Source organism: Mastomys coucha, unplaced genomic scaffold, assembly GCF_008632895.1.
Source record: "Mastomys coucha isolate ucsf_1 unplaced genomic scaffold, UCSF_Mcou_1 pScaffold20, whole genome shotgun sequence".
NCBI classification, from domain to species: domain Eukaryota; kingdom Metazoa; phylum Chordata; class Mammalia; order Rodentia; family Muridae; genus Mastomys; species Mastomys coucha.
The window spans coordinates 33,654,885-33,665,676 of record NW_022196903.1 but is presented as its reverse complement, the minus strand read 5'-3'; the positions used below and the strand labels follow the sequence as shown (position 1 = coordinate 33,665,676).

At 35.8% G+C, this 10,792-nt stretch overlaps 1 protein-coding gene across 15 annotated transcripts in view; it reads right to left on the bottom strand.

The window, feature by feature from the left end:
• The window catches only part of LOC116098755 (putative RNA-binding protein Luc7-like 2), a 55,712-nt gene that overhangs the window by 6,300 nt on the left and 38,620 nt on the right, over window positions 1–10,792 (bottom strand). For 12 of the 15 annotated variants that reach the window (XM_031381592.1, XM_031381587.1, XM_031381586.1 and 9 more), the window contains 3 exons: window positions 9,274–9,450; window positions 8,646–8,737; window positions 3,515–3,544 (listed from right to left, as the gene is read on the bottom strand). In XM_031381592.1, the coding sequence (XP_031237452.1) occupies window positions 3,515–3,544; window positions 8,646–8,737; window positions 9,274–9,450 (299 nt within the window). The remainder of the gene's footprint in view (window positions 1–3,514; window positions 3,545–8,645; window positions 8,738–9,273; window positions 9,451–10,792) is intronic. The other 3 variants (XM_031381594.1, XM_031381585.1, XM_031381598.1) reach the window with 1 other exon arrangement.

Below are 10,792 nucleotides of genomic sequence, written 5' to 3'. Positions count from 1 at the left end.
AAAAAAAAAAAAAACCAAAAAATAAAAAGGAATATTTTAAGAATAAACCATCCTTTCTCTGAATTATATTTTGACCACTAAAGTTCTGAATGCCAAAGGTAAGCCAAAAATTACAGTGTAAACAAAACAAAATAAAAACAAAAAAATCAGGTGAATATTTTACAAAAACATGAATATGTGTGGTGGGTGGGTAGGGGTAATAAAGATGGAGATAGGATGAATAGAACAGAAATATGTGAGGGAAAACAAGAAGATAAGTTTACTGTTGGCTTAAAGTCATTTTAAAAGTGACTGAAGTGATGAAGTGGGTTATGTATTCTTGTGATCTCAGAGTTTAGGAGATGAAGGCAGAAAGAAAACTCATGGACAGCCTGGGATACTGTAGCTAGAACATGGTAAAAGGGGAAAAAAATACACAGAAACTGCTTTAAATTAGATTGTGTTAATAATTACTTCCAAATTTAAAATGAATAAATCTTAGGGTATATAAATTATACCTAAATTATATAAAAATTAAGTTACCATTAAAATGTAGTATTTTCTTATAATTTCAAAAGCAATTAATTAGGTGACACAATTTGTAAATATTTTCTTTTTAAAATTTTTGAATTTAAATCTTTTTTTTTTAATGTATTATATGTAAGTACACTGCAGCTGTCTTCAGACAGCTCCAGAAGAGGGCATCTGATCCATTACAGATGACTGTGAGCCACCATGTGGTTGCTGGGAATTGAACTCAGGACCTCCGAAAGAGCAGTCAGTGCTCTTAACTGCTGAGCCATCTCTCCAGCCTTGAATTTAAATCTTTAAATTCAAGGCTGGCCTTGAATTCAAAGAGATCTGCTAGCCTCTCAAGTGCTGAGATTGAAGGCCTGAACACCATATCTGACTACAGAAGAGCTTTCATAAAAATGTTTTTAGATTTCATTTTTATATGTATAAGTAATTTGCTTGACTGTATGCCTATGAGCTATGTGCATGCCTGGTATCACCCAGGTCAAAAGAGAGCACTGGATCCCCAAGAGCTGGAATTATGGACTGTTATGAGCTGCCATGTGATTGCTGAGAACTGGGTCCTCTGCAACCAGTGCTCTTAAAACATTGAGCCATCATATCTCTAGATCCTATAGAAGAATTTTGAAAGCACTTAGCTCCAGTCTATACTATAGTCAAATAAATGTACTATGTACATTGTAATGTACTATGTACTATGTAATGTCCATACTATAGTCAAATAAATGTAAATATTATAGACTTCATGTTTAACCACAATTGAATAGTTTCTTCAAGTAAACAGAATTCCTCATATAGTCAAAGGCAGCCCCAAACTTGCTCTGTGTAACTGTGAATGACCTTGACCACCTGGATCTCTTCCTTCTGTTCCATGAGCACTGGAATTACAGGCAAATTATAGGGCTATGGGAATGTGCTTGCTATGACACCTGGTTCTAAAGAACATATTTCTAAAATGAGACACAGGAAAGCTGTCTGTCCATTCATCCATTCATTTAGTGCGACAGAAAGATTATTTTATTTACCTATCACAAGATCTATCTACCTACCTATCTACCTATCTGTCTGTCTACCTATCTACCTTCTATCTATCTATCTATCTATCTATCTATCTATCTATCTATCTATCTATCTAATTTATCACAAGAAAAAGAACAGCAGAAAAGATGGTACAGGCCTTAAATCCTGGCATTTGAGAGGCACAGGTAGCCAGATCAAGCCTGGCCTACATGGTGAGAATAGGCCAGACAGTGACACTCTGTCTCAAAAGTAAAATAGGGGCTAGAGAGGTGGCTGCTCTAAGAAAAGCCAAGTTCAATTTCTAACACTGACACTATGGCTAAACCATCTATAACTACAGTTCCAAGGGATTTGGGCACAAGGCACGGATGCCTTATAGGCAAAACACCTATACACTGATAAAATAATCCAAAGGAAAAATTAAGATAATTAAATCCACTTAAGTTTCACCAATGGTATTTTGTTTAACCATTCTTGAGCTAGTTAACCTATTTCTAATACATAGTCCAATGCAACTTTTAAAAATGTCAAGATAGGCCAAGCGGTGGTGGCACACGCCTTTAATCCCAGCACTTGGGAGGCGGAGACAGAGGCAGGCAGATTTCTGAGTTCGAGGCCAGCCTGGCTCCAAAAACAAACAAACAACAACAACAACAAAAAAACTTCAAGATATGTACGTAGCCCCTAGCACATTTTATTTATAAGAGAAAAGGATAGTAAAGTAAAATCAAGTTCCTGCATTGTTGGACTTTATAGTTTAGAAACAAGTTTCTAGAGATCTACCTCTAGTAAAGAAATAAGTAAATGGAAAAAAGGGTAGCAATAGTTTACATAGAACATGAAGAACAGGATTTTCTGACAGGATGTCACTGAAAAAGAAAAGAAGCAAATCAGCCAGCATAGACAGGAACACTCATGTATAAAGTGCTAGAATGGGAGCAAGTTCAACATGGTGAAGGAATAGAAGAAATTTATTTAACTATAATAAACTACTACTCCTGTGAGTAAACAGGAACAACATTGAAGATTGACAAGCATGGAGATTAAGTATTTTATCAGTCATACCAGGAAGCTCTAAGCAGTGTATTATATAAAGTGAGTGGAAGTATTATTGTGTGACAACAAAATTATCTTATGGCACACTGAGACCACACTGCAATTCCACTAAAAGCTATGGTACCAGATGTGGTCGTACACAGCTGTAATCTCAGCATTAAGGAATATAGAGGAAGGAGAATAATAAACAAGACCCTGCCTGGAAAGTTAATAAACTAGGTACACAGACATATGCATAATCTTTCCGAACAGTCCAAAGGAAAGACACATGAGTTCCAGAAGACAAACTAGAGTCAAACAGGGCTATACAGTTGGTTGAACAAGACTCAAAAAACAAAAAAAAAAAAAACAAAAAAAAAAACCCCATACAACAACCACAGTAAAAAACCAAGTAGAATGCTATTTGTATTTCCAACTGAATTCTTTTTTTATTTCAAATTGCCTTTAAAAAACTCCTGTCCCATATTTACTGTATTTCTAAAAGGTTTTTTTTCTTTTTTAGCAAAATAGAAGTATTTTTTGCTTGCTCATTTAATACCAGAGTGGTATGTACAATTTTACTTTGATAAAACTAAGTAATAGTTCTGAATACATTCTGAGCACTCTTCAATTGCAACGTTCAAACCTAAACTACCAAAGAGTCAGTGCTAATTTTTTGTTTTCTTGTTTGTTTGTTTTGAGATGGGGTTCCTCTGTATAGCCCTTGCTGTCCTGAATTCGCTCTGTAGATCACGCTGGTCTAGAACTCAGTAGATTGCCTGTCCCTGCTTCCCAAGTGCTGGGATTAAAATCACGTACCACCACCACCTAGTTAAATCACTAGTAATTTATTAATTCTCACTGTAGTTTAAAAGATATATAATCTAAAAAACATACATTTGAAAAATACAGCTTCACTATTGTATCCATCTGCTACAGTACCTACCTTTTAGGATTCTTGCTATGTGATCGGGACCTAAAAAAAGAATATCTACTTTTAGAAAAGTGACTAAAATTTTTAAACTGGCACAATGTGCTGCTATTTGACATTTTTCTTGAGTTCTGACTTTTATGTTACTTCTATAAAAGCAAGGCATGTACTTGAATGAGAGCCTCCCCCAACAAAACTACAACAAAATTCTATAAAATTCAAGTTCAAATCCCAGCAACCACATGGTGGCTTACAACTATCCGAATGAGATCTGATGCCCTCTTCTGGTGTGTCGAGTCAGATGCAGTGTACTTATGTATAATAATAAATAAATCTTAAAAAAAAAAAAAAAAACAAAACCTTAATTCTCCAAAACCCACTTCCTAAACTAGAACAAAAACAGATTATTTTTTTTCTATAGCTTTTACACTAAGCTTTTTTCTTCTGGAAAAAATTTGTTTCAATACGTAAAACACCCATTCTGAACTTACAACTTCACACTATAGTCCTAAAAAAATGATGTCAAGCTTACATCTTTGTCCACTTACACAAATTAAATTCTTTATAAAAGAATATAGAAAATTAGAATATAAAAAAATTAGTATTTCTAATTGTGTGTGTGCATGCACATGAACTTGGGTGTGCATGACTTATAACAGAAGCATTGGATCCCCTAAAACTAGAGTCACAAAAAAATTATTACCTGTCCAATGTGGATGCATGCTAGTACTTGGACTCAGGTCCTCTGGAAGTGCAGATGCATGTCCTCAATCACTAAAGCCTTCTCTCCAGCTCCAAAATGATTATATTCCTTCATATTTAAAAAAAAAAGTCTGCGCCTTTATGTGTATATGTATGTTAACCATGTGCATGTGTGAGGTCAGAAGAAACTGGCTCCCCAGAACTAAAGTTATGGATGGTCGTGAGCTACCATGTGACCGCTCATCTTAAAACTACTGGGCCATTTCTCCAACCTCCAAATGATCCAGCCCCAGATTCTATTCTTATATAGCATACCCTTCACATTTCCCAGTATAATGTCTATATTCAATAAACAATTCCAATTCCATGATTAGTACAACACTGCAGTAGTTAATCTTGTGGTATGAATATATATATATATAACATGGCAAGCATGTTTTAAAGTATGCTTTGGGTTATCTTAACTATGGTTCTATTCATCCACTGTCTGTGCAACTAGGGGAAAGTTATATATCCTAGCTTAGTTTAATATATCATTTGTTAAGAGAAGAATAGCAATATAAATGTGACTAAGTGTAAAATGTCCTCCAAAAGTTCGCATGCTGATGATCTGGTCCCCAACTGGTATATCTTAATCATCTAGAGATAAATGGATGATAAGTAGTCATACCTAATGGATAAATAATTTACTGACACTTTTTTAGATGTATGCATGTGTATAAAAGGCTTGTGGATAGAAGGTGTTAGATTCCCATGGATTTGGGAGTTACGGGAAAATGTGACCACTGGGAACTGAACTCAGGTCTCCTCAAAGAGCAGCAAATGTTTTTAACCATTTCTCCAACCCCTACTGACATATTCTTAATTTGATGGTACTGTTAAGTTACAGAAAGCAGTAGGTGTGACCTAGTTCAAAGAAGTGGGTTCTTTGAAGTGTGGACATTATCCCTGGATCTGTCCTGAAAACATTTTGTGCGTATCTTTCTTGCAGTAAGCGACTTTTCTCTACCATGGCCCATACATCTTTCAGCACTAGGAAGCTCTGCCTCAAACACAGGCCCACAGCAATGTAGTGAGCAAACCAGGTGCTGAAACATCTGAGTCTACAAGTCAAAATAAATCTATCTCTCTCTCTCCCTCCCTCCTTCCCTCCCTCTCTCTCTTTCTCTCTCTCTCTCCCCCTCCCTCCCTCCCCCCTCCTCTTTGGTTTTGCAAGACAGGGTTTTTCTGTGTAGCCCTGACTGTCCTGGAACTCAGAAATCTGCCTGCCTCTGCCTCCAAGTGCTGGGATAAAAGGCGTGCGCCACCACTGCCCGGCTAAATCTTTATTTTTTAAAGCTGTTTTCTCAAGCATTTTTTTAATAACAACGAAAACCTAACTAACAGATCAGATAAACTAAGGCATCATTGCTTAAAATAGAGCCTAGAATATAAATAGTGAGTAAGTAATGCACTTTTTTAGTTGACTATTTTAGGAGCAGTTAGAAATCCAGCTTGTATAATTTTATACTATTTCATAACTTTATTTTATAAATACAGTTACAGAAGTTCCACAATTTCACAGTCTCTGAGCACTTAGAAAACTGTTTTAACTTTCTTTTCTTTCTTTTTTTTTTTTTTTGGTTTTTCAAGACAGGGTTTCTCTGTGTAGCCCTGGCTGTCCTGGAACTCACTCTGTTGACCAGGCTGGCCTCGAACTCGGAAATCCGCCTGCCTCTGCCTCCCAAGTGCTGGGATTAAAGGTGTGTGCTACCACCGCCCGGCTTAACTTTCTTTTTTTTAAAGGTAGTTTTACACTACAGGCAGGATGGTTTTAAACTAGTTACTCTCCTGAGTGCTAAGATTACAGATATGAACAACCATGCCTGCTTTTGTTCATTTTTGGGAGAATGAGAACTCACTATGTAACTTACATACTATACAGATTGAACTAGACTCAAAGTTGCAGGTCCTTTTACTTCAGTTTCTTATGCTAGGATGGATTATAGGTATGAACTGCCATGTCTAGCTAAACATTTCTCCAATAAGATTATATTTTGCAATCAAAAGAAATTGAGGCCTTGAGGACTGAGATTGGTTTATGAGTCTACCAGGGAAACTGGAGTAAAGATGTGAGGCACAACTTTTAACAATAGAGTTCTTGGGGCTCCCTGTCTGGGCATGTTGGTTGGCACTGCAATTCTCCTGGTACCTTCATTCCCTAAGGCCCCCAGTTCTTATCCTTATTTTTTTAAGAGTTAATTCCCTTCCGAGAACAGGGCCCAGGTCTGCCCTGTCCACTGCTGCATCCCAAGAGTCTATAAGGTTACCTGGTACACAATAGGTAAGCTATAAATGCTGTCAGGGCTTACCTCCTCGGCACTGTGGGGTAAACTCAGGCCCAGTAATCCCAGTACAGGGGAATCAGAAAAAGGATTAAGAGGTAATCGACTTTCTCACCATCTACAAATGTTACAGTCCTACAAACAATATGAGGTCATTTAACTATCTCAGTCAAATCTTAAACTGAGAATTCCAACATTATTTAAAATGCTACGTACACTATTATAAATACTAGATAACTGAACAATATCCCTAGGAAAAACCAGCCTAAGACCCAACATAGTGACAAGTACTTGAAATTTCTGCATTTGGGCAGTTGGCTTGGGTTTAACAAGCAAGTAATCTAGATGTGGTACGCAACTTTTAATCCTAGAATTCAAGAGGCAGATGCAAGCATATCGCCACGAGTTCAAGGCCAGTCTATTCTATATAGCTCTAGGATGGCCACAGTTATAGAAAGAGACCTTGTCTCAACAAAAATAGTGATATCAACAATAAATTTGTAATTAATTGTAAAAATCAGTTCCAGAGAACAGTCCTCTGACTTATACATACACATATGCACAAAAGGGTACAGATACACACCACACAAACAAATAAACAACAAAAAAAAAACTGTAATGGTGGGGAAAACCCCAGCATATACTAACAAAGAGATAAGTTCTGAAGTAAAATTTGCTAAGTGGAAAACACAGAGAGATAGGGGAAGGAACAAGACAGTTAGAAAAAGAGAGAGAAACAAAGGATTTCTCAAAACAGATGACAACAACAGTGCACGGTACAGTTTTGCCCTTAAAGTGAAAAAGATTGCCAGCTAAAGTCCAGCAAACCTGGGGCCAGTGAAATGGATGGACACAGGGGCACACGCACATGCACACACGCACACCCACACACAAATTATAAAATGCAAAATAAAGTTCACCTAAACTGAGAGTAATATGCTCAGAGCTTTGAAGTTAGCATGACCAATAAAGGATTTTAATTATTTTCAAGACATATGTTAACTCTGAGAGGAGGTATTTAAATATCAAAGATGTAATACAATCAGGGAACACTAAAAATCAGAAGAGGTAAATTTCTTTGTGGCATGACTGTCTACTAAAAAGTTCTGAACAAGTGTTCTAAAACAATGTTATCACATTTGTGTCATGTAATTTTAGATGGCAATGGGTAAAAATGACTTTAGAAGGATGTTTAGACATACTAAACATGAAGAACACTAAATTTAACAATGTTAATATAAGCAGACATGTGTATGATCAAGCTATATCAAGTTAATGGTGTTGCACACCTTTAATCCCAGTACTCAGGAAGCAGAAGCAGGATGATGTCTATAAATTCAAAGCTAGCCTGGCCTATATGGTGAGTTCCAAGTCAGGTAGGACTACACAGGAAAACCCTGTCTCAAAAAAAGTAACAAAAATTATGGCTCCTACAATTGAGAAAATATTAATAGCTTAATATAAAAACAAAACCTCCCAAATCTTTTCTCAAAAAGTATAAAATAAATGAAGGATATAGTCTTTTGCATTAGAATCTTTGACTGGCATACAACAAGAAATGGACTCAAGGCCTAAGACTACTACCAAAAAGTAGAAAAGGTGATAATTCTGTGTTAGAAAGGTGCAAATCTAGCCTAATATGAACTAATGGTAATAAAAGGTTTTACTATAACTCATACAACTTGAAGACATGAAAAATCCTTCATTTGATTTTCCACAAATTTTGAAAGAAATCAGATCAGTTCAAGTTGACTAAGATTTGTTAAAGGCTGATCACCTCTAGCATAAAAAAACCCAAGCACACTCAAAAACCTAGGATTTCTTAAATTAAGAGATGCTAAACAAGTAAGGCTTGTTACTCAGATTCCCAAATTTAAAAACTCCAGATTTCTAAACATTTCCAGTCTAAAGCATTTAACATAAATATAAGCTATTGAATCTGTATTGTTTCTATTAAAATAGTCTTGCATAGTAAAATTTTTCAGGGCAAAAAAAAAAAAAAAAAAAAGTTTCAAAATTTCCATATCCAAAATCAATTTAGTGGCATCTCCAAGTCCTATCTCATTCAGGCTGGAGACTTGAGCTTCAAACACAAGCACTATTTCTGTCTCAGTACATACCTCCTCAATTTCTCCCGTTCTTCTCTCTCCCTCTCTTCTCTTCGTTTCAGACGTTCCTGGTTTCTCTTTTCTTGCTTCTCAGCTACAACTCTCTTTAAAGTAATAATTATAAAATCGGTCGTAAATTTACTGGGCATATCCTTTAATTTACCTTAAACCACATATGGTTTCCCACATAATACAATTAGCATTAATATAATTTAAAATTTGTCAGGTATTACAATTATTAGACTTCCAAGCTGCTCTTCCAGAATTGTGGAAAATGTGCAAAAGCACATGTTTCACCATGATTGTTTTTTTTTTGTTTTATGAGCAGGAAAGGCAAGTATACCACTGAGCTCCAGTCCCACCCACATCATTCCTTAATGACATTTATTAATATAATTAATAATGGTATTATACTACATTGTCAACAGAGTCTCAATAGTGCCAAATCAAAATAAACAGTACTATTCAAAACCTAACTAACTACAGTACAGGGAGGCTGAGACAAGAGGACTACCAGAAGTTCAAGATCAGCCAGAGCTGCAAAATGAAACTTTATCAATGAAACCAAAAGAAAATTAATATAGATCAAAAAAATCAGGTTACACAGGATAAAGTGAGGGGCATTAATTTAACAATGTACCTTTAATTCTTCCAGCTTCTCTCTTATTTCAATAAATCCCAAGTGCAATTTACCCCCAAAATGATCAGCAAGTCGTCTGTCATTATCATGTAGACCTAAATATGCAGAACAGACTTCACAGACACGAAGTTTCTGCTGTTGAAAGCTGGAAGCTGGCATAGAATTCCGATAAACTTCCTAAACAAAAGCAAGAAAAACAATGTTCACACAAATGTAGTAACAATGTAAGAAAATATACTATATTTAAATAAAATCCTTTTGAGAGCAGCACCTGTTGGAGGTCAAGGCTTAAACTAACCTTTACTTCCCACCTCCCTATGATGCCAAGATACAACAGATGACAGGTTATCTTCATCAGGATTCAGATGACTGGTACACATAAATTTCATTTACATGGTATTCTTAATACACACTGGTAAATTTGCCAATTCACTATCCTCTTTTCCTTTACTAACACAATCCTGGGTCTTTTTTTTTTTGAAGCAGTTAATAATACATTTTCCAAACCTCTATGTAGCTTTGGTTAGGATAATATAAATAAAAATAGCTGGATAGAATCTACTGTAATAACCATGAAAATAATACTCTAATACTTTGAAGTCAGGAAGGAATTGACAAAGCAAAAAATAACAGCTTAATATTTGGTTTCATAAAGGTTTACATGACTATAGTGCTATAAGCTATGAATAAAGGAAAAAAATTCCCTTTATCTCAATGTAAATTTTTAAGGGGATTTTTATGTGTAGGTTTGAGTATATACACCAAATGTATATGAATGTATGTGAGTGCCCACGAAGGCCAGGCGTCAGATCCCACAGAACTGAGTTACCAATGGTTGTAAATCATATTATATACGACTAGATACAATCTAGGTGTAGCATGGGATTAAGGGGGGTTTCTATGTGTTCCTGGAACTACTTGTTCAAGTGTACATGTGTGTTGAGGCTGGAAGTTAAAACAGGAGTCTTTTATTACTCTCCACATTATTTTTTACAAAATATTTAATTTTTATGAATACATGGAGGAAGCCATTGAAGTCACAAGAGAAATCTGATCCCCTGAAACTAAAGTTACAAATAGCTCTGAGTTGACAAGTGGATGCTGAGAATCAAACCAGAGTCCTCTGTTGAAAAGCAATAACTTTTCTTAACTGAAAAGCCATTTCTCCACAACCCCTTCCACCTTTATAAGACAGGATCTCTCACTGAATCTGGAACTCAACCTAGAGCTCAAGATTGGCTAGACTGACTAGACAGCAAGCTCTAGGACTGGAGGTGAATGAATGTTCCTGTAAAACACCTACCCTTCTTTTTAAATTTAAGATGTATACAGTCTTGGGCTCAGGACATCATGCTTGTATGGCAAGAATTTTACAAGTAAACGATCTCCACAATTTTTTACGATTAAAGATATTTTAATATATACTTTATGCATGAGTATAGAGTGAAAAAGAGATGCTTAGAAAGACACAATACAGGAGTATGGGTATGAGGTTCTAAAAGAATTACAGTTTTATTAG